The sequence below is a fragment of the Bicyclus anynana genome, chromosome 5 (assembly GCF_947172395.1).
Source record: "Bicyclus anynana chromosome 5, ilBicAnyn1.1, whole genome shotgun sequence".
Taxonomy (NCBI): Eukaryota; Metazoa; Arthropoda; class Insecta; order Lepidoptera; family Nymphalidae; genus Bicyclus; species Bicyclus anynana.
The window spans coordinates 9,437,944-9,462,417 of NC_069087.1; the positions used below are offsets into that span (position 1 = coordinate 9,437,944).

The 24,474-nt window shown below is 35.4% G+C and overlaps 2 protein-coding genes across 7 annotated transcripts; one reads left to right on the forward strand and one right to left on the reverse strand.

Moving 5' to 3' along the window:
- Positions 1 to 559: 559 nt before the first annotated feature.
- LOC112052434 (cyclic AMP response element-binding protein B) lies at positions 560 to 9,040 on the reverse strand. Of its 6 annotated transcripts, none has more exons than XM_052881500.1 (7): positions 8,885 to 9,040; positions 8,406 to 8,573; positions 8,054 to 8,203; positions 7,336 to 7,498; positions 6,564 to 6,629; positions 3,074 to 3,178; positions 560 to 2,961 (listed from the first exon to the last, which is right to left on the reverse strand). In XM_052881500.1, the coding sequence occupies exons 2-7, from the start codon at positions 8,556 to 8,558 to the stop codon at positions 2,774 to 2,776; spliced, it is 825 nt and encodes a 274-aa protein (XP_052737460.1). In that variant the 5' UTR covers positions 8,559 to 8,573; positions 8,885 to 9,040; the 3' UTR covers positions 560 to 2,773. The 6 variants fall into 6 exon arrangements, with proteins under 6 accessions (XP_052737460.1, XP_023947288.2, XP_023947278.2 ...); XM_024091520.2 differs by having other exon boundaries at positions 560 to 2,964; XM_024091510.2 differs by having other exon boundaries at positions 560 to 2,976.
- A 914-nt stretch (positions 9,041 to 9,954) lies between these two features.
- LOC112052426 (actin-binding protein IPP) lies at positions 9,955 to 24,444 on the forward strand. The gene is made up of 10 exons (XM_024091497.2): positions 9,955 to 10,307; positions 10,773 to 10,917; positions 11,484 to 11,622; positions 13,463 to 13,628; positions 14,720 to 14,899; positions 16,055 to 16,218; positions 17,480 to 17,615; positions 18,719 to 18,929; positions 19,859 to 20,079; positions 20,503 to 24,444. The coding sequence occupies exons 1-10, from the start codon at positions 10,140 to 10,142 to the stop codon at positions 20,737 to 20,739; spliced, it is 1,767 nt and encodes a 588-aa protein (XP_023947265.1). The 5' UTR covers positions 9,955 to 10,139; the 3' UTR covers positions 20,740 to 24,444.
- The last annotated feature ends 30 nt before the right edge of the window (positions 24,445 to 24,474 follow it).

Below are 24,474 nucleotides of genomic sequence, written 5' to 3' on the forward strand. Positions count from 1 at the left end.
GGTCGTCGGCGTATAAACAATACTAATTTCGTGTAGTACATGGAATAAGGGTCCGCAATATATCAATATTAATTAATGAAAGTTGAGAATTTCTTATAAAACTTAATTTAAAAATCATGTATTTTTTCAAAAAAAATTTCAAAGATGAAAAAAGGTTGTCGACAATTTTGTGCCGTCACAATGTTACTTGATGTACTAAACGTCAGACTAATTGTTGACTAATATTTTTGTCAAACACTCCGTTTGTAAGGGATTTGTCAACATGACGTCATGAAACAGTTGAAATATGGACCATCATGGCCGACAGGCGTTTTGGCTCGTATTGTCAAAAATTATTTAAAAGTTAAAATTATCATGTCTTTATCATCTTAAAAATATGTTTTTTTTTTTTAATATAGTAGAAGGATAATTAAAAACCATTTAAAATAAATTGTCAACTAGACTATTGCCATTCAAGAAATGTGGTTATTGGTTACACCAACATCACATAGTAGATGTTAATGACTCCAGCACATACTATTTTAAATTAAAAAATATTAGATGCTGAAACACCACAATATATATTTTATCATCTTAATTTTATTATTATTTCACGTCACTTTCCAGCATTTATGTACCATATTATTGACAAAATTATTTGTTATATTATATGTCAGGAACACGATAGTTAGATGAATTGTTGTATTTGTAAATTTAAACAAAAATAAAATTTACGCTTGGTAAACTTAATTAGAAAACAAAAGTAAACAACATAATAATACATCAAAACAGTTAATATTATTAATATTTATAAATAGCATAAGTTAACATAAGAAGCTATGTCGGTATAAACTTTATTCATTTTAAATTTAAAGGCACTTTCCACAATGTCTTACATTAATTAATCTTACGTGTACATCATTTGCCATGGTAGACATGTTTAAACATAATAAACAACTATTATGTCAGTTAACAACAACGCTGAAATGAAAATAAAACAATTATTTATAACTATTATAACATTATCTAGGTATTCTGCACATCAATCATGGCAAATGATTCATATAAAAATCTTATTTTATGTCTAAGAATCAATTAATATTACCCTTTTACAAAATAATACATACCTATTTTTTACATTTTTTCGTGAATCGAAATGAATGACGTCTAAAACCACTCTAAACAGTAATGTGTATAAGGATTCTTTCGTAAATATTAATCAGCGTAATTGAGAATTAATTTAGATGATATGCAACATCAACTTCCGTTCACAAATACGTAATATATTATGTACAAAATAATTGAAACTTTTAAAATACACTATACATACATTCTAGTCTATTTATACATAATGTACACATCATTTCCATCTTTATAATCTTTTTAGGGCTGAAAAAATGGTACTTCACTAAAATCTGTACATTGCAATAATATTATTGCACAAATATCTAAACATTAACTTTGGCTTATCAATTAAAATACCGTGAAGTATTGTGAATACATTATTAAGCAACCTACGACACTTGCTTTACACAATTAGATTCGGTAAAATCTATCACTGTTTCCTCATCACAGAATGAGATAAATGTATCATTATTTATGGAGTGTGTACCACAATTAAAAAAAAAAATATATACGGTCGAATTGAGAAACCTCCTTTTTTGAAGTTGGTTAAAAAAGACAGTTTATAAAGTTGAAAAGATAGATTTTTAGAAAAGGAAGATTTTCTTTTATGAAATGGCACAAAAGTCCAGTTTACAAAGCTGGAATATATCCTCAGATGAGTAAATATTTGTGAACTACAAATACAATATAACTTCTTGATAACAATTTCATTTATTGTTTAATTAAATTTAGTAAAAAAAAAATATTCATTGCGAAAGTAACACTGGGAGTTCAGATAAATATAATGAACCAATAATAATTCATTTGCATGTCAAAAACAATTACACGATGCGGTAAAAATATTCAAATAAAAATAAATTCAATCTATAAATAAACAAAACATAACTGAATATGTTAACTTTACGTAAAACAAGCCCTATTATTATAATAATCTTTTTATAGCAATTATGAAACTGGAACACTAAGCAGGTTAGCTACTTTAGATTCTGTGTAGTAGTTTCAAAATGTGTATTTTGAAAATGGCATCACATCCAGTGGCCAGCCTAACTGATATTACAGGATAGATTGTTATATTCTTTCAGTTGAGAGTTTCAAACTGATTAATTATTATTTTTCTTCTCTTGTAAATAAAATAAATTATTTCGAATGGTAACATTTCATCTAAACATTTTTTTTCCATTGTGATAACTGTATACAAATAAGTCGTATTAGAACTATGACTAAGTGCTGATAATGGCGGATATAGCCAGGCAAAAAAGAGTAGAAATTAATAGAGGCGCCACTATCGCCAATATGGCAACACGAATACGAGAAACGTAAATGTAACCTTATCAACAAAACCTTCAAAGCCGATAGAATAATCACTTTTGACAGCATACACTAACAACTGTCAAGTTGAATAGTGTTGTAAAAAGTATTCCCGTTTCTACACTTTTTTGCCAAGCTGTACTTTGCTACAATAAAAAGTAAATAAAAGTACATATAGTAATATTTTCTCCCAAGGGATTCGTTTTAGAATCAACTCGTATTGTATTCATATACATTAGCAGTCCACCTCGGCACTTCAACCTGGACGCGGCCGAGGAGTCTGCACACAGTAAAGTATCTTCAGCGTGCCTCGAGGCTCTCACCGGCAGGGCAGCGGCACACCTGGTTAGCCGGCTGGACCTCATTCAGTTTTTTGCTGACAATACAGTTCCTTTAGTGATTTTAATTCATCTATTAGAGCCTTGTTTTGGTTTTCTAACACTGCAACTCTGTTTTCCAGACATTTGATGTATTCTTTCTTCTTGCGTCGGCATTCTCTAGCTGCTTCCCGGTTTTTAAGTAGCCGCAACTCTCGTTTGCGCGTTTGGTCTTCTAGTATCGGCCCTGCAAGTATAGTAGGATTTGCTCGTTTCGTCTAAGGGCACGGGTCATCTTTCAATGAGCCGGTAAAATGCAAAGAGTTTGTAATAAATATAGTTACCCGGTACGTAGAACTGTCCGTCTTGATTGGCGTACTGCACGATGGCGCCGCCGCCCGCCGTGCCCGACACTGCCAGCGTGTGCAGCCCGCTGTCAGCTGGAATCACTACAGACACCGCCACATTACTATGTATTATAGACTCTTGGTAGGCTAACTGCCTTGTTGGTTCAATGGATAAGCTAGTGGACATTCGACCATGAAGTCCTGGGTAAGAAACTTGATATTAAATCACGGAATAATCTCAGTCGCCGCTTGGTGTTGAAAAGTTGTTGGCGTTACACCACGGTAGACAGGATCCAACGATCCTAGTCATTGTCATTAACCTCTGACTATGATTGGTATAGAGTTATACATTATCCTGCTTTGGACCAGCAGCAATGTAGAAGGTATAGGTAGGGTGGCCGCGTTCTGTAGTGGATCATTTAAAATGGCTGATGAAGTTGATGATTAGTTGGCCTGTACTATGCGGTTCTGAGGAAGTAGCATAATGAAATGATGTAGATCCAAGCACCTTTTGTAAGTTAATACACAACAATCAATGAACACCTGGTTTTGTTCCATTTTTGTGATACATACATATTGTATACTGTGATTAAAGTTAAGCAAGTCATCATGGTTAAAATATTCAGGACTGTATAATAGAGTTTCTATTGTGGAAATATAGCGAAGAAATACAAAGACTGACTACCCAGAGATTTATATATACAGGTTGCTCGTCAGTATTTTCCATAACTCAAGGAAAAATTAATTTAAAATGCCTAAAGAATATGTTGTGTTCTAAAATGAATATTTTCGGAGTAAAAAATATTTCTTTTGTAAATAGACCTTGAATTGTGTCCCTTATATTATGATCTAGCTAAACAATTACATATTTTAAAATGCAAGGATAGATAAAAGCGTGTGTTACATGGATAGTCGGAATTATTTGAATTACTTTGTAGGAAAACATAAAAAGATTTTTTTTTAGTTAAAAAAATAGTTATGCAGTTCGGCTCCTCTAAGTGGACTTGTCAACACCTTGAAGTTATGGGAAATACTCCCGAGCATCCTGTATATAGATACCCATTAAAAAAATTCTAGAGTTCTTCAATAATAAAATGATGTCATTTAAAGATAGCACATTTATCTGTGACTGAACCGAAGTACAGTACTTAAATATAATAATTTTGAGTCATTGACGTAGAATAAATAGGTCTCGCGCTGCAGCGTAGTGAACTTCGAATATAAGAACATTAGGTACATAGATGACAAGACTCTGCATTTTAACAAACTGCCTAAATTATAAAATAGTGATTAACTAAAGTCAACATTGCTCATAAAATGTTAATGATTATTCTTATTTTTGATTTGGTATAAAGATTGTGCTAAAGATTACATACATTAAGTTTGTATTTAAATCGTCTGGGAGGTACCATCTATTTCTATTATTTCCGTCGCTAAATGACGTCGCTTTAAAGTGTATTGCTGTCGGTGAAGTTACTGGCACATGAGACTAGTAGTCGGTATAAGTTGATAAAATATAGCGTATAGTACTCAGGGATAGTGTAGCTTTCCTAACAGTAAATAATTTTTCAAATCGATTCAGTAGTTTCAGAGTGTATTCAATGCAAACAAACAATCAAGTCTTTCCTCTTTATAATATTAGTATAGATATCCTGACTACTTGATAAGGTTATTTCACTGGTGCGACGATTCCCTAAGTTATCCTGGTTATGATTTTCTACTAAACATCAGACAGGACCATTTGCTTGTTTTGTCCAACCAAATCTTGCACCCATCTTTAAGACATACCCATACATTAAGCCACATATACTATAGTCTATAGGAATACTATGGGCACAGATACCCCATAAACGGAAACAATCGGCAATTCGATCATCCTAAGTTGAATTGACAATGTTTAGTAATAAGAGGCTCAATAATTCAACTGTTAAGATGCCGGAGAAGTGTTGCGTTCGATCGGTACCACTTGGACTATTTTGTTGTATGTAGGTGCCTACTCACTTACTAAAAATCATAAACATGTAGACTATTTGAATTATTAATTAAAGGAAAAAGCGAAATTTGGTCATGTTAAAAGAGACTAGGTTTGCTCAAAAATTGTTTATTGGTATGCAATTACCTATTTTTTATTTTATACACCAAAAAATTATTTTATCCAAATATTAAATGTGCATGTCCAGTTTTTTTCAACAAATGAGTTTTCATTGACACAAGTATAGAAAATATCAGTTAGTACAAGAAACAGGTTTCTGTGTAACAAAATTATACAGTATATTTTTCTTCAACGTATTATTCACTGTAGGTAGGAACACTCACACAAGCATGACGTCACCGCGCGCTTATTTTGCATTCGATTACGTCACCCCGCCATCGCACAAAGAATAAACTTTAATCATAGCTAGTAAAGACTTAAACAGCAATTTTATTTTGCTATTAGCACAAAGTTTTTAATATTTTATGGAATGTAATATATTAACTTGTAATTTATACTAGCTACTTTTGCATATTTAACGCAATCTGATGAATAAAGATAATGATGTCAGAAATTATGTAGCATAGACATATATTATAAGCTACACATTTCAAAACTACTAAAGCCCAAATCCAGGTTAAGGTGGATTCATATTATACGGAGCACTAGCCGGATATAATATAGCAATAGCACGAATCTACGGTTGGATAGTGGACACCACCAGGCTCTTGAAACCGATTAGGTTGTTAATAGGACAGACTTGCCAAGTTAACGTCAAAAGTCATTTGGGTTTTCTATGTTCCGTGTGGTGTGTTTTAGTATTAACTGTATATGTATATAAAAAATATATAGCCCAGACACGCATCAAAAACACCTATTTATATACACCAGAAAAAAACCTAGGTTTGACCACAGTTCTATTTACGGAACTGTGAAGTATCTTAATTGATTTACTAAACTAATTGCAGTCTCGTTTTCATCAGCAAGAAAAATGCCTATTTGGTTATGATACAGCATAGAAACCAGTCTGGGAAAAGGGTTAATTCAACTGTACTTCTTCAAGTAAAATGCGTACTTTGCAATCAATACACAATTGAAACAAATAACTTAGCATTCCATGGACACACCGTGCGGGTGCGGGCCATAGTGTGGCAGAGAAAAAACTACAAGTAGGGCCCTGGACTTGTGACCAATGGGTGTAGGGTTAAGAAATTACATCATGTTACATCAGCAGGTAATAATAGTATTACATACACTAATTACCACAACATGAAATGAATTAGACAACATGGGCAGCTTTGCTAGGGGCCGGCCCTTGCACAGGATATATGCAGCATCCTTTTATACAAAGATGTTTAATGAAAAATAGTGAGGTATCAGGTAACTTATAAGCCAATATTGTTATTAACAATGAAATATTCTCAAATATAGAAGTGACTGTAACGATTGAAACAGGTTAGTGACACAATATGTAGCACACAAAACAAAGTGTCAGCTGCGGCACATTGAACTAACCTGGCGCAAACGATAAAGACGACAGCGAAACTTCATTTTCCAATCCTTTAGTTCCCATGCGATTTTCTGTAATTGTTATCAGGACTATGTATGTTTTGAAAATAAATTTCCTCAAAAATTATTGAAAGATATACATATACCGAATGTATATTATGTACCTACTAAATATTATTTTTTAATATTGCAAGTACATCTCTACATACGACACTGTAAACATGAAAAAAATCCAATTTTTCTATTTGTGTTTTAGAAATATTTATTGTATTTATTATTTGCATACCCTAGGTTGAATTTGGTCCTATTTATATGTTGGAGTACAGGAATGGAAGTTATCCATGCACACAATTTGTTTTAATCAATTCAGTGGTTTTATTAGAAGGTATCAAACAGACAAAACACAAATAGTTAGAATTACATTAATAATATTAGTTTATACACATACTATTTAATACATAACATAAATAAGTTCAGTCTGATGAGAAACTAAATTAGGTACTTCAAAATATTCACATATTTTTTTATCAAATATCATAGAAAATTTGTTCTAATAAGATATATTTATATACATTTAAGATATTTTTGAACATGTATTTTAATTTTTAAATTTCAGCTTAAGGGCACATTCTTTATATCAATTTATGGATCCCAATGTTGACCTTAATGTAACACTTTAATAAAGTATATTTTTTCATCATGTAGTTGATACATAAAACCACAATTATTAATAACATATTAAGTATAACATCAATAATTAGTTCACTAGTAAACATACCTGCAATCTCTGCACCACCAAGATCATTAAGAATTTTTCGATATGAAGGGCGACGGGTCAGCATCTCTCTATATTTCCTCTTGGGACTTTCATCATCACTACAACTGTCATCACTGCATGATTGTCCTTGTGCGCTCAGTATGGTGTTAGGTTCCGGTTTAATCTACATAAAACACTTGTCTATTACTTACACTTACAGTACTTTTAAAATCTATACTAAGTTTCACATAACTCAAATAAACATTGCAAGACCCTACAGTATGACAAATAATAATTATTAATTAAAAAAAGAAGAGCAATTTAATAAGACTATATAAAAAAAATGTTGAACAAATAAAGATTAGTAATATAATCACTTCAGACATCTATACATAAAATAAAACTGTAACAGGTCCAACTTTGTACATTGAAGTTTTTGAGAATATGATACTGATGCCAAAATTATATTTTTTGTCTGCCTGTCCGTATTTTTGTTCACATCATGCTTAAACTACTGAATGAATTGAAATTAAACATGGCATAATTAGAGATCATAATATGAAAATTGGGATACTTTTTGTTGCACGAATAAAATAAGAAGTGAATTATGAGTTTGTATAGAATGTCCTTCATTTTCAAGTTTTTTTCAAAATTCTACCCATAAAGGGTTAAAAAGGTTTCTTAAAATGTGTGACCTAAATAAAAAGTACCTACTTAAAAAAAAAACAAAATACCAAACCTGTAAAGTTTGCAAAGTTCCCTGGGTGGTGTGTATAACTGAGCTTGGTTTAGTGACCAATATAACATTTCCCTTTGGCAATTGCACTGGTTGTATATTAGATGCTGTTTGAATTACAGACTGTTGATTAGGTTGTATTACTGATTGCACCTGTAAACAAAACAATGTGATAAAAAAGAAGTCAATTATCTTATCATAACATTCACATGGAAAGAATATAATAGATGCATTGCATTTAACACTTTCGATTTTATCAATTGGTTTGATAATTTAAAACTGATTAGTTCTGAATTCAAAGTAAATTTAGTTAACTTGGTTTACTGAACGTCAATTGTCAAATCATAATAAACACCTGTGCGGATGGCGCCTGTGTCGGCAACGTGAGCTGCACGATGCTGGTGACGACGACGTGCGGCGCGCCGCCGGCCGAGGACCCCGCGCTCGATAGAGGATCCGCGACGCCTGCAGCGCCAGACGTGCCGTTCTCCTCGACCATTCCGTCCATGCCCACTTCGCTCACCTAAAAGATTCAAGGTCACCATTCTGTGTATTCCTTGAGCTTCTGGCACATTGTGTAAATATTCGTTGATACTATTATCAACATAGGATACAGACACACTTGATACAGAGACATTCTAAAAGGGAATCATCGCGTCACTAATAGGAAATTTTCCTATTGCGTCTATTAGCTCATACGCAACATATTTTTCAGAGTTTTGACTCTTATAGATTTCATTTGATAAAACAGTAACGTATACAATATCCATAATCGAGAACCCAAATGTAAGCGACCGTGACAGACCGCAAGATGTCTTCAGTACGAGCACTCACCAGTTACGTATTCCTCGTCACCGTATATGCTGCGTCCGGAGTGGGCGAACGGGACGGTACGTAGTAGCCACGTCAACTGCGAGAAGACTCGTCACTGGCGGAGACCTATGATCTTGTATGCGTCATAACAATATGGCCGAAAGGCGAAAATTGTCAGACGCATGCGCTTTACTTTCACAAATGTCAAAACTCTATGTTTACGGCAATACTCTATGAGAATTTGACAACAGGAAGTATACATGTCAAAAATGTTACTTCTACGACATTTAGGCCTAGTTCGGACTACTTTAGTATTTTAGTCGAGTACGAACGATTTTTGGCCGGTAAATCCTTTGACTATAGTATTTAGACTTGGACCTGTTTCGTACCCAAATTCACCAACAAAAAAGTCTGTCGTTTATTTAGGGGGATAAACTTACACATCGAAAATATTTAGCACCTGTAAATATATTCTGTGTCCAAACACTACACACAACTATAAATTTGACTCGTAATATACGCACGCGTAAGTTTTACACAGGTTATACTATCCACAGAATATATGCATGGGATATTCGATTACTTGATCGATTTTTTGCTGTTCCGTCAAAAGAATCGATTCTTTTTAGAATTTGTTTTTAATACAAATTTGTTTTTTAGAAATACTTACAAATGAAACGTTACTTCATCTTTTACTAAACTACAAGTTTTTGGCCGTTTTTTATGCCATTCTATACACACGAAGACTACATCAGTATTTTAGTCGAGAACGAACAATTTTTGCATTTACCCTTCGATCATTAATAACAGGGCCTGCCTAGCTAACCGTTACTCCTAGAGCAAAGATCAAAAATCAATGGTCTAACGTGTTTATAAAACTGATGCTATAGAATCGATGTTTCATTGTTGTAATCATTTTGTCGCATAAAGAGCTCCCTACAAATGTCGGTACGAACAATTTTTGGATTTACCGCCCAAAAATCGTTCGTACTCGACTAAAATACTAAAGTAGTCCGAACTAGGCCTTAATCTACAGTGTTTACATAAAGATCAAATGTCAATTGTCATCTTCATTTGACGTTTGTGCTTGTCACACCACAGTGTTTTTACTTTTTAATTTCTATGTGTAAACTTTTTGTAATAATTGTGGGTGTTGTGTGAAATGTAAACATGATGTAAATATTACTGAATTTCATCTTAGATTGTGTTGAAAATTATCTGGAATCTGATAAAATACATAGCTTATTTATATTAATATGTGACGTCCGCGTACATAATGACAACAATGTCTTCAAACATCTATGAAAAGACTCTTAATAAAGAAGGCTCCAGGCCTTATAAATGTTGCGAATACGCTAATAAAGTTTCTCTGAATCTTAATCACTTCAGAAGGGATGGTAGATTTTGTGACATAGATCTCATATCAGGAAAAACCAAAGTGCGGGTAAGAGTGTTTGCTTAATAGGCTATTCACAATTTATTTTAATTATTCGGTTATAATATTTTTGTAAGCTTACTTTTGAAGGATTCCATTTGCTTTTAAACTACATAAACTTACCAAACACCAAAATGTTAAATGATAACATGCACTCTATGTTGTTTTAAAACATAACAACTAAATATTTCATATAAATTATTGTTAATTGATCCTACTTTGATTGATTGATAATTGATATTATAAATGAAAATATTGTACTGATGTTTGTTTGGATGTCTGTTTGTTACTCTTTAAATCCGCAACTACTGAACTGATTTGGCTGAAATTTAAAACAAAGGTAGATAATACCCAGGATTACCATATAGGCTACCTTTTATTCCGAAATAATCTATGGTTTTTGCAAAATTTGCGAAAAACTGAATTCCATGTTGTCCACTAGTGATTAATAAATAATATATTGGTTAAATACAGGCGCACCGTGTAGTACTGGCTGCAAGCTGTGAATATTTTGATGCAATGTTCAATGTGGGTCTAGAAGAGAGTCAGAAAGGTAGGGTAGTGTTACCTAGTGTACCTCCTGGCATTCTTCCTATGATAATTGACTTTATTTATACTGGTAAGTGTTTCTTTAACTTAACCATATATTCTATTCAGTTTACATCCATAATTATATTTAATTATTTAGCAATATTTTTTGTTTGAAATGTTAAGACTCTGAAGATTATTATCATTCTCATACTTTAAATGTTCTTGTGAATCATGATTTAGCTTGTTCCGCTTTCATTACTTAAGTAATTACTGAAATCATTATTCATATTATTAATTTTGCACAAAAGTTGAAAGGAGTACATAATTGGACATTGGGTGTGTTTTCTCAAAACAGAAAGTACATATGACATTTAGAATAGTCATTTTTTGTTTTGTGAAGATTAAAAGAAAACTGTAAACTTTAAATAAAAGTATTAATTTGTCTGTTCACACTAATCTCAGTGTATTGAATGTATTTTATATTGTTTATTATGCATATTTTGTACAACTTTTTATTAATTAAATATACAGATTCATATAAATTATGTTATAGGTACATTACAAATAATTAATCGTTTTGACTATTCATGTGAACATAGTTCCTTTAATAGTATAGTATAGGTAATTTAAAATTCCATTTGTTTTTCTGTGCAGGAGAAATTGAGATTGATAAAGCCACAGTCCAGCATTTAATGATAGCTGCTGATATGTTTCAACTTCACGAACTGGTCATTGGTTGTGGCGAATTTTTGAAAAGAGAATTGCATCCTTCTAATGCACTGGGCATATTAAGGTAATAAATTATATTTTTGGAGTTTACTCCTTAAGAATCGATTTTTTATATATAAGGCGCCCGGTAAATCAAATCAAAAATCATTTATTTCAAGTAGGCTCAGTTTACAAGCACTTTTGACACGTCAGTTGACTATTTGTAAAGATTCTACCACCGGTTCGGAAGGCAGGTTCTGCTGAGAAGATACCGGCAAGAAACTCAACAGTTGCTCTTTTGAAAAGTCATACAGTATTATAATTTACAATTGATAACAATTACAATTTCTTATAGTTTTATTTCCTGTGTGAAGGTGGAAGCTGATCCAATGGCCTCCAAGCGCTTTTATCTTTAAGGAACTCATCAATGTTGTAGTAACCTCGACTAAGTAAATAGTAAGGTATGAGAAAAATCCGAGGGGTAAAACCAACTGAACTAACGAAAAAGTGTCACGTTTTTGGTGGTGCGTAACCTTTAGTGCGCAACTTTCTAATTTAGCTGTGAGTGTATTGAGACGTACATAGGGTATGCTGTATAGGCGACTATACCTATATACTATATGTTATTGGGCTTGTTTGTTTAATGATTATATCATTGTAAGAGTAAAATATATAATGTGAAGTATATTATAAAGTCTATTAGTTATTTTACAATTCTATACATTTAGTCTTCTTTAACATAAGTATTACTAAAGCCCTACTCGATGTGCACTGTTTACCAACAAAAAAAAGTGTGTATGTTAAAAAAAACAAAAAGTTAGCTCGAAGCACGTCTCAATACTCGCGCCTTATAAGTGAAAGGTGCGCAACCGAGGTGCAGCAGGCCGCGGCGTGCGCACCCGCCTACAGCGTGCACATGGGTGCGATGTGCAAGTTGTTGGCGGCACAGCGCACGGTGAAAGGTGCGCAGAATAGGTTGCGCACAAAAAACGTAACGCATGTCATTTCATAACTTATTGGAGTTTACTCCTTAACAATCGATTTTTCATTTATACCCCTCGGTACGTTTTTTGTGCGCAACCTATTCTACGCACCTTTCACCGTACGTAGCCGCTATAGCGTGCACATGCCTAGCGCGTCCGCACGCACGTGCACGCTGTTGGCGGGCGCGCACGCAGCGCTGCACCTCGGTTGCGCACCTTTCACTTTTCAGGCGTTGCTATTGAAAAGAGTAAACTCCATTCGTGCGACGGAGCTGACACACTTTTTTTTTTCATAAGACCTACATTTCATTAAATCTGTGAAATACATCAGAATAATATAATTAAAATCCAGACTATCTTTCATCATTATCTTGGTACACACATTTTAGTTTTTTTTGTCTTTGATAATTTAGCCCTTGACCTTGTGATCTCGCCTGATGTTAAATGACAATGCAGTCTGATGGAAGTGAGCTTACTTGGATGAGGTGTAAGTTAATTTTACCTTACATCTGAATGTTTCTACATGGTATCATACCGGAATGCTAAATCAAAGGCAGGTCTTAAAAGGTAGTTGGTCTGAGGGTAGGGTGGTAACTAGCTACAGCAGAAGCCTACCACCAGACCAGACCTGAGCCAATGTAGAAAATCTTAAATACCAAACTGATCCCTGCTAGAAATCAAACCCAGGACCACTCTGTTGAGAACCACAGCACTGCCAACTGCACCAGAAAGGTCATCATCATGCTTGTGATGAAAGATAAGGAATGGAATTTAAAATGGTATATTCATAGAACATGACTCTATTAAGATGATGATGATGATGATGACTCTATTTTATGAATGGATTTACTGTGAAAAATATTTGACTTTACCATTGTTTGAAAGTATAAATAAACATTAACTTTTAGTTAAATTTATGTGTCCTGTTTCCTTTTTTCAAAGATTTGCCGAAAATCACAATTGTACTGAGCTTGCTGAAGAGGCACTGGCGCATGCTCAGGCTGACTGGAATTTGGTTGCAAATGGTGAAGAATTGTTAGAGTTGCCTTTGCAGCAATTGTTGACTTTGTTGTCTTCGGAGCAACTTAAAGTGGACAATGAGGCACAGGTATATAAAATAATTCTAGTTGCATTGTATTTGATTGCAGTTTTCATATCTAACTAAGGGATATGTCCCAAAATGGGCCTTTATCTATACTAATATTATTAAGCTGAAAAGTTTGTTTGTTTGAACGCGCTAATCTCAGGAAATACTGATCCGATTTGAAAAATTATTTCAGTGTTACATAGCCCATTTATCGAGGAAGGCTATATATTATCCCCATATCCTTACAGGAACGGGAACCACGCGGGTGAAACCGCGCGGCATCGGCTAGATATTTATAATTTATAAGCAGATCAAAAGTATTTTTTACGAATACAAATTGCTGTTTAGAAAATAATTGTCAGAATTTTTGGAACCTGCATTAATTAGATATATATTTTTTTTGTTTCACTCCCTTGTCTACAGATTAAATATAGACAATACAGTAAAAGTGTTAAAACAGTCAATAAAAATAAGTGGAATTGAATTTGTATCTGGTGTAAGCTGTCAATGTCATGTAATATAGTCAAATGTCAATATGACACAAGTTAAAAAGAAACATTAAATTGTAGAAAGAGAAGCATGAAAGAAGCAAGAAGCAGACACAAAACAATTACTTTTATTGCTTTAAAAACGCCTTAAACGAACGCAACTACGCGAAGATCACTGACAATCTGTCAGGGTGTGAGTTACGAGCATGTTGCCATGATAAAAATTCTTAATTAATTTTGCCAACTAATGAAAAAAATTTTTCTTAATTTATTTCAAAAAAATGTGGGTTCCAAAATTTTTTTTATTTTAGGTTTTAAAATAAATATTTTATGTTATTTTAAGATAAAAAATATTTGTTCTGCTTACTTGACACTGGGAATTAAGGCCCAGCCTCCATTCAAAATTGGGACATGTCGTTTCTACAGAATGTGATAAATGTCAGATACCTTTCCATATTTTCATTAATTTATTTAAGTTGTATATTTGCTAAACTTTTTATTTATTTATAGACATATACTAAGTAAGTAAGTATATAAGTACTGTTTCAGATATTTATTTTCTATGCCAGAAAGAGATTTTTTAATAATATTATAATTTTTCATCTTTGGTTTTATAATCTATAGGTATTATATCCAGCTTTAAAATGGCTTGAACATGACCCGTCAACAAGAAGACGCCATTGTTTTGAAGTTCTGAGTCATGTGCGGTTACCACTTATTTCACCACAAGTATTGGATGATGCCATAAAAACTGTACAAGATCCTTCTATAGCAGTGGCTTTGAAAACAGTTAGAGTTGACATGGTAACTAATTTCTTATATTATTAGATTTCAACAATTACATCATTTTGCATGTGAAAGATGTGCTAAGTGGAGCAAAAGAAAATTAAGGGATAGAGGGAACTTTGTGTAGCAAGCAGTAGAGCATGAATATTTAGTGGAAACACAATACCTAATAACATAATATTATGATATTAATGAAAGGAAATAATTAAAAGAAATGTATATTTTTGTTTATATGCAATTTAACAACTTTTTGTACCCAATAGTTTTGTCCAAGTGTCGTCTGACATTTGTAAAGATGTGCTATCAGCTACACAATTGCTTGCCATGCTAAAATTGTGTTTCTACTGCTTAAAGTTATGTCAAATAGTTTTAGTGTTTATTTTGCAATAATTAATGTTTTTTCGCGTATTGGCAACTTTATTCATATAAAAGAAATACATAGAATAAGCTGCCTATAAGTGGAACTGTGCGCAGTAACACATAATCGGGAGTTAGTGACGCGTATATACTAGGAGATGCCACAAGTAATCATAGCAACACGCTGACCCCATGACAATCTCATACAAATTTTCAATTATTTGAACTCTGTAATGTAGCTCTATGGTTGACTTCCATGGGCAACCATGGAGCAAGTGTTTAACGCTTTGGTTTATATATTTTATACCTGCGCAGAAAACTCAGCGAGTTGCGAAGTTGAAGTGGCAATGGGCGGGCCATATAGTTTGAAGAGTCGGTGGACGTGGGGGTCCTAAGGTACTGGAATGGCAACCCCACCCTAGAAAGCGCACCACCACCCACCAGGTGGACTGACGACATCGACGAAGTCCCTACAAAAGACCAGTGTCCTGCAGTAGGTCTATCGGCTGATATGATGATGATGATGAGAAAATTGTCGTTATGATTCAACTTACTTTTTTTTTCTACAAGTTAGCCCTTGAATTCAATCTCACTGACGGTAAGTGATGTTGCAATCTTCAAAATTTTCAATTGGTCATCCCAGAGAATGGTCGAGATTTTCGCGTTTCATTCTTACTCACTTACACTCATAATTTGGTATAGGTATCTATACCAAATTATGAGTGTAAGTAACTAACAGGAGAGGCGCCATAATTGGATCTCGCTCGATTTTAAAATTTACTTCGGGCCGGCGCTGGTCATTCGTAACTTGTGCAGAAGTCTGGGCGCGGCGCGCTGGTGGCGCTGTCGGCGGAGCCGCGGGCGCGCGCGCGGCGCTGCCTGGTGGTGGCGGGCGGCTCGTGCCACGACGCCGCGCCGCACCCGCCGCACGCCACTGACAACATCCTGTCTTCCGCACTTAAATTCGATTTGCACAAACGGTTAGAATATTATATTCACCTTTAGTAAACACTTTGTACTGTTTTCAATTACAATCTATACTTTATCGTTATCAACCCATCTTCGGCTCACTGCTGAGCTCCTCTGAGAATGAGAGTACAATAGTCCACCACACTGGCCCAATGCGGTTTGGCAGACTTTACACACTCAGAGAATTAAGAAAATTCTTGGTATGCAGGTTTCCTCACGATGTTTTCTTTCACCGTTTGAGACACGTAATATTTAATTTCTTAAAATGCACACATCTGAAAAGTTGGAGGTGCATGCCCCGGAACGGATTCGAACCCACTCTTCCGGAAACGGAGGCAGAGGTCATATCCACTGGGCTATCACGGCTCTCTCTCTATACTTTATAATAAAACTGTAACAGGTTAAATTCTGTACATTGAAGATATTTTGAAAGTTTAAGTTGGAGGGCGTTGTATATTCGATACTGAAGCCAAAAATATATTTTTTGTTTGTCTGTCTGCCCCTATTTTTGTTCACCGTACATCAGGCTGAAACTACTGTATGAATTCAAATGAAACTTTATCACTTGAGACCTTAATACGAAGAAGTATTAAACCAGAAAGGGGTGAAACAAGGGTTCTCAACCTGTATGGAGAGTCCATAAGGAACCCATACAATTTCGCCATGTTCATCTGCCTGTCCGTCCTTCTGTCCGCGGCATAGGTATAGACTATTTTACTTTATAGCTGTAATTAATAATAATTATATTAGATATAAATCTTGAAAAATATATTTTTTAGGGTACCTCCCTTACATGTAAAGTGGGATGAATTTTGCGGTATCGTTGGTCTTTAAAAGATACGAGTGGTCTTTTACTACAATTTTTTGATTTTGGGATCCGATTGTAATTATAATTTACGACTGTCACTGTAATTGTTAATTGTATTTTACGTTTACGACACATTTTTAATGAGCTTGCTATTTATAGCTCTCTAGTAGTAATAGTATCTGCGGACAGACGTACGGACTGACAGACAGACATGGCGAAACTATAAGGGTTCCTTGTTGACTTCGGAACCCTAAAAAGCGTGAAGTGCTTACAACAATTATTATCATCAAGCTGCCCAACCAACTTGTTAACTAAACAATTATTGTTATTCACTCTATTTTCTAATCTTGAACTCTTAACAATTATTTTTATTACAACTAAAAAACACAATTTAATAAATGAATTGCGATATTTAGTTTTTAATCTATTATTTAAGTTAATTCGAATTGGTTTGTTTTTTATAGTGAGTGGGAGGAGCTTGCGCCTATGGGTATAGCGCGCATTCAACCAGGAGTTGCGATGTTGAGTGGGAGGGTGTACGCGGTGGGCGGGGAACAAGGCAGTCAAATATTGGCTAACGGCGAAGTGTATGATCCACAGGTAAATATTATAGTGTAATATAAAAAAATATACATTTCTTTACTTTTGTGAATGAAAAATGAACACAAATAGTTGTATTGGATAGAAGCAGGCGTTACTTTGCGGAAGTTCATCATGATTATATAATGATTTATTTATTTTGCTATCATCCGCGAAAATTCGGCGAACCCATGCGACAACGTCACCCTACAACGTGCAATTGCAAAGTCTTTGCAATTGCACGTTGTAGAGTCAACATCTCCTGAGGATGCTCCGGTTTCGGGGTGAAACGTACGTAGAGAGTATTTTGTCGGACCTGGGTGACGTTGTCGCATGGGTTCGCCGAATTTTCGCGGATGATAGCAAAATAAATAAATCATTATATAACAAATAGTTGTTACTTTGTGGAAATTCATTATGAACAACGTACAATTATATTGCTTTATTTGCTTTTCTCCGCAATTAATAGGCGATTCTACAATGATAGGTATTAAGTAGAGTGGTGTATCTCAATATATAAATGCGAAGGGTCATTCATCACGAAATCTCGAAACTGTTTATGTACAAAGCTGAAAAGGGAATGCCCATCCTCCGGCCCAGGCCTACCTTAGCTTTATCTTGATTTATTTATATCTAAAAATATCTTTATAATTGTACTTTAATATTGAAATCATAACTTTATCAAAAAAGTTTGCTACAACGTTTTACGACATTTTAAATTCATCTCTAAATTGTCCATAAAGGGAATGAGCTTTTTTCAAGACTTAAGTTTGTCTTTTTTTTGTATGTTTTCTTGTTTGTTAAGCTTGTAGGTAACAGAAAAAATAATACAAATAAATAAAACAGCTTCAAATGTTACTTCGCCGCTTTGGTACACCGGCGAATATTTACACCCTAGAAGACCGATACAAAAATGTATTTTTCTTCAAGAAACATACTTTTATTAAGTCAATTATTTAACCAGATCCTTATTTACACATAAATAAGGATATTATATGCATATATTTTTATACGGGGGTATACCTGGATTCCCTGGGCCGACGTTGTATGGGCCGGTGGGCATTCCCTTTGGCAGGGAGGTAGTTAATAGTTGGTTCGCTAGTTTATAATACTGATGTTTCCAGACAGACAAATGGTCGAACATAGCGCCAATGAAAGAGGCGAGGTGCGAGTTCGGTCTGACCGCGTGGAACGGTCACCTGTACGCGTTCGGCGGCTGGGTGGGCTCCGACATGGGCGCGTCCGTCGAGGTGTACGACCCCACGTCCGACGAGTGGACGCTCACCGGGGAGATGCCCGAGCCGCGCTTCGGGATGGGCGTCGTTCAGTTTGATGGTCAGTTGAACAATTGCATACAATAGGCTAGTTGACTCATATCATCAAATTTAATATAAACAATATTAATTTCGTTTAATATTAGGTACGTGTACGTGTAACGTGCCTACACGTACGTACGTACTCAGTACCGAAATATATTGATATCAATTAATAAAAGTTAACGATTTCTTATAAAACTTCATTTAAATAATTTTTTGAAATTTTCCAAACGTTAATAACGCCCATTTTGTGACGTCACAAACACAGTTGATGTGCTAAACGTTAAATTAATTGTTAACTAATATTTTTGTCAAACGCTCCGTTTGTAAAGCCCCATTACAGACTCACGCCGAGAAGGCCCAAGAACACCCGAGAAGCGTGAATGTGATTGCTTTCTTGCCGTCCCGTTCTCTGGTTCGCCTGTTCTCCGATCACAGTGTCGGTATTTTTAAAAGGTTTTTTTTTTGTGCGAGAAACGAGAACGGTATCATATTCTTGTTCGGTGTCAGTGCAACTGCAGTTGTCGTGTTGATAAGGTGTGTAGTTTCTGTCACGTCAGTGAGGAAATAGAGAAATTTTAAAATTTTCTTCTTGATTGTATTTCTAATTTTAATATTCACAAGATTATAATATGCTAATGCACACAAAACGAAAGCCATTGCACTGTCGTCCATTTCGGATAAAGGTCGAGAATGCGAACGAGAAGGTCGCTGGAGTGTAGATGCCTTCTCGGTTTTCGCGCAATTTCTCGGCTAGACTTCTCGCGTGAGTTTGTAGGAGGCATTAGGGATTTGTTATAGTGAATTCATGGAACAGTTGAAATATAGACAGTCATGGCCGACAGGCGTTTTGGCTCGTATTGTCAAAAACATATCTAAAGACTAAAATTTTTATGTAATCACGACTCAAACAAATATGACAAAAAAAATATATTGCACATTGGGCAGGTCTGATATACGTGGTGGGCGGCTGCACGCACACGTGGCGGCACACGCGCGACCTGCTGGTGTACTCGCCGGCGGCGCGCAAGTGGCACGCGCTGGCGCCCATGCGGCACGCGCGCAGCCAGGCCGCCGCCGTGGTGCTGGGCGCGCACCTCTATGTCATCGGCGGGAACGCGCCGCGCCGCACCGTGCTCGCCTCCGTCGAGCGGTACAGCTTCGATCATGTAAGTGACTTACGCTGCTCATCTTTGGTTAATGAACTCAATCAATTAAAATGATGGTCTCACGACAGCGTTACGTTTTTTGTGCGCAACCTATTCTGCGCACCTTTCACCGTACATATGCGTCCAGGCGCGGTAATGCGCACGCTGTTGGCGGACGCGCACGCCGCGGCCTGCTGCTCCTCGGTTGCGTTCTAGCCCCAAGGGGATAAAATAGGGGATAAAAGTTTGCATGAAACTTTGTCAATTTTGCAGCGATTTGGCGGAAATTTGGAATGAAAATAAATTTTACTCTGGATTAACACATAGGCTACTTTTCATACAGGAGAAAAACATGGTTCCCGCGGGATTTGTGAAAAACTTAATCCCTTGTTATATTGATCACGATGAATTAAATTGGAATGAATCAAAAATGACGGTTGTCAGGACTCGTGGGAGGAGGTGGCGAGCCTGAAGGAGGCGCGCGCGGGGTGCGCGGCAGGCGCGGCCGACGACGTGCTGCTGGCGGCGGGCGGCGACAGCGAATGCGTGGGCGAGCGCGCCTTCTACCGCGCGCGCACCACGCTCGCCTCCGTCGAGATGTACGACCCGGCGCGCGACGCGTGGCTGCCGGCGCCGCCGCTGCCGCAGTCGCGCGCCGAGGCGGGCGCCGCGCTGCTCTGACGAACCGAGCCGTGTGTCTGCGCACGAGGCCCGTCCGGACGGCTGCCGAGCTGCGCACGAGGCCCGTACGGACGGCTGCCGAGCTGCACCCGAGGCCCGTCCGGACAGCTGCCGAGCTGCGCACGAGGCCCGTCCGGACAAACCAGCTGCGTCGATCCAAACCAGTGGAACGCGTGCAAAAGGTTCAAGTCGACGTTAGACATAGACTAACCATGCAGAGTTTGCACGACTTGAAATGTACGTAAGTACGTACGAAATCTAACATAATATTTCTCTCTCCGGCACCCGCACGGTGAATTCATGGAATGCTATGATACTTCGTCCCGTAATATACTCACAATTATACGCCCACTTTAATATGACGCGAGTATATTAAAGTGGGCGGATAATTGTGTCTCTGAGTATAGTTAAAGTGAAATATTTGGCTACAGTTTCCCTGATTAATTTAATTAATCCCTAAATGGTGACATGCTATTATAGTTTCAAATATCTTTCTATAAACAACAAAAATATAGTATAGCGGTAGTAGTGAAAAAATGAGAGTACAATCTCTTAGAAATATAGATTAATAAGTTAAAATTTCACAGTGGCCAACTTTATTTTTTAAAATACACAGATCAGAGCTTGATTGAAATTACAACTGATGTAACATATAGGTTGCAGGGATGTAAAGGGTTGTTTGTTAGATGTCCGTTTACTTAACTTTTAAATCATTACAGTATGACCATACATTAAATCATAAAATATTTACTTTTTACCTATTTCATAATATTAGATGTGAATAAAAAGTATAGGTACATATAATTATTTCGACATATTCAGTTTAGTCTATACTAAAGCCAAATTTGATGTGATATATTCATCAACAAACAAATTGAAAATTAATGTAAAAAACAGATGCTCTTACGGCTCATACTTGGTGGAGGTACTGAACAACGTGCAAGGTATACTCTATGTTCATCTGCCACGCTCAAGTAACTGCAAAAATCCCCTCTTCGGCTCTCCTACTACTATATTTGTCTCAAAAAATTCATGGTTCTTGCGGTATTAGTAAAAAACAGAATTCGCCGGCCCCCGCAAGTATATATTTTAAAATTATATGTATTGTTTTAATTAAACGTTATCCAAAAGATTTTAACTATATCTTATTGTTTATTAATCAAATTTAATGTCATAATTTAGGAACAATTAGTTAATTAAAATAATTAGGTGTGACTTTATTTGATTTCAGTAAATTCATTTTTCATTTTGTTTGTCGATAAATGTTTCTCATTGAGTTAGGCTTTAGTATAGCTTATCCACTGCCGTGAGATTAAAGCATAGCCTATTTACATGAAGTCGATATTATCACTTAAATCAATAATACTACTAATACTTGTTTGTGGAGCAGTGGCGTAGTGTGCTTTGGAAGGGAACTGTATCAATTAGTTGGGGGGCCTGATATGAAGGGTAATCATTTCTTTAAAAGGAAAGATATTTGAGGAACCTATGAACATAAGCAATTCATAGGTACTTCAAACCAAAGGAGATAGTGGATTACATTTTACGAATTTTAGCTTTCACATGTAAGGGGCCCTGTAGTTCGAGGGCCCCGTATCATATATACTGCGGTAGCTACTCGCCTGTCATGAAGGTGACGGCGCGGCGCAGACCATTCCAGGGCAAAGTAGTTTTGGTGTATGGTTATTATTTAGTTTATCAATATAATATTAGCAATTATCATAATAATCTTATGAATAAAAATAATTTAATATATAATAATGTACAAATTTTATAGGTAACTCAATAAAAAAATAATTTTAATATAATTGTAACGATTTTACCTATATCATCAAAAGAATACGGAACTTTCTTTTTCTTTCCGTTTCCCGTTTTTATCACAGTACTTGTTTTACGTTTATAATGTTAAATACCCCGCATCTATCTATATCTAGTACTTATAATAAAACTGACAGGTCAAATTCTGTACATTGAAGATACTTATTTTGAAAATTTTTGTTGAAGGGCCTTAAAATATATAGTCCAGGATCCGTGGATCATTTTTAAAATTGATTACTATAAAGTTATTTTTGTGAGAGTTGAGCTACCGTGAGTAGCTTCATCTTGATGAGACGCTCAACTTTTTTATTTACAAAAATTCTTGATTCTGGTAGCTAACTGGGTTACCAGGAAATAAAAATTTCTGAGCATCGGAACGAGATAATGTACCACGTAGGGCATTGTGGCTGTTAAGTAGTATAACTATTAATTAAGCAACAGTAAAAAAACAGCTGGTTACTATCCAAAATATTAATAAAAGTAATGTTATTTGAGATTTTTCAAAATTCTACCCCTAAAAGGGTTAATGTTTTTTTAGTATAAATCGTTCATGTTTTAAGTTATATTTTTGTAATTAGTGAACTTTTTCACGCGAAAATATAAATAAAATAGAGGATAAATAGGGATTGAAAGTTTATATCGATTTCGGACGAAGTCGCGTACGTCCGCTAGTAATAATATACATTTCACCGCTATGAGATTGCAAAACGCCGGACTGTGCAGCTATTATAACCCGGCTGAGATATGTTTTCGTCTACGCGCAACCTTACGGCTCGTGTTCAGATCGGAATCGAAATTTGGCGCATACTACCTCATTCTCAGACGAATTATATAAGGACCTGCCTCGCTAAACGTTACCCCTCTGTCAAAGTATAATATCAACGATCTAACGCGTTTATAAAAACCATTGTTGTAATCGTTTTCGTAGTGTAAAGAGCTCCCAAAAAATGCCGGTTTGTGTGATTGAATGGCATGAAAAACGGTCAACCACTTTTAGTTTAATACCAGAACTTTGAATAAGTAATGAATACTGTGTGTAACAATTATCTTTGTCAAAGTTATGTTAGTGTGTGTAAAAATTACACGTGTGTATAGTGTAAGGACACAAAATATGTTCATTCGTGTTTGTGAGTTTACCTTGTCGCCCTCAAAAACAGACAATTTTGTTTAAGAATTTGGGTGCGAACTCCGATAGTCCTTACGTAATTAGTCTGAGACCTCATTTACACCTTTGACTCTTTTTGTAGAATCTTTTAGAAAATACAAATTCTTGAAAGAAATAACATGAGTGGGTTTGGGTTAACACTGGCTTTAGCCAGTGGTAAGATGGCACACTGAAATCAAGGTGTGTTTCGGTCAGGAATGTCAGAACACTTTTAGAAGCAGACTACATAAAAAAGTTTTTTATGAAAATCTGATGTTTGTGACCTTGTTGTATTGTAAGGGTTTTTCAGATAGCGTGGGTACAGAGACAGTCGCCTGTATGACGTTCATAATACGTACTATTGAATCGCGGTAAACTTTCAAGAGTGAAATGAACTGTCACCCGCACCATCCTACAAGAAACGAATTGTATAATGTTCAAATATACACATTAATGATATTGCATAATATAGTAAGTCATTAATTATTACTAGATATTATTATCATACCTCGATAACATCTCTGTAAAAAATGGACTTTTCAAGATGTTTAACTAAAGTGTTTAAGTATATGTATTTTGTATGTAGGATACACTTCATCTTCCTTTAAAAATACTGCTTAACTGACCAAGTTTTTGTATTGTTATTATCTAAGTAATTACAGAATTATAAGTATAGAGAAAGTTAAATGTATTAATATAATATATGAGTATTATAATAATATAATATAATATTTACAAAGATCGTCTTGATGTTTTATTTTTTGTTTGAAGTT

Bases quoted from the DNA above. Each gene is read 5' to 3' on its own strand.
- LOC112052434 (XM_024091510.2), bottom strand. From the start codon at position 8,558: ATGGACGGAATGGTCGAGGAGAACGGCACGTCTGGCGCTGCAGGCGTC. The intron at 7,499-8,053 runs GTTTGGTATTTT...TGTTTTATGTAG, and splicing joins GAACTTTGCAAACTTTACAG to ATTAAACCGGAACCTAACAC. The intron at 3,179-6,563 runs GTTAGTTCAATG...CGGTGTCTGTAG, and splicing joins GTCTTTATCGTTTGCGCCAG to TGATTCCAGCTGACAGCGGG.
- LOC112052426 (XM_024091497.2), top strand. From the start codon at position 10,140: ATGACAACAATGTCTTCAAACATCTATGAAAAGACTCTTAATAAAGAA. The intron at 11,623-13,462 runs GTAATAAATTAT...CTTTTTTCAAAG, and splicing joins AATGCACTGGGCATATTAAG to ATTTGCCGAAAATCACAATT. The intron at 17,616-18,718 runs GTAAATATTATA...TGATGTTTCCAG, and splicing joins GCGAAGTGTATGATCCACAG to ACAGACAAATGGTCGAACAT.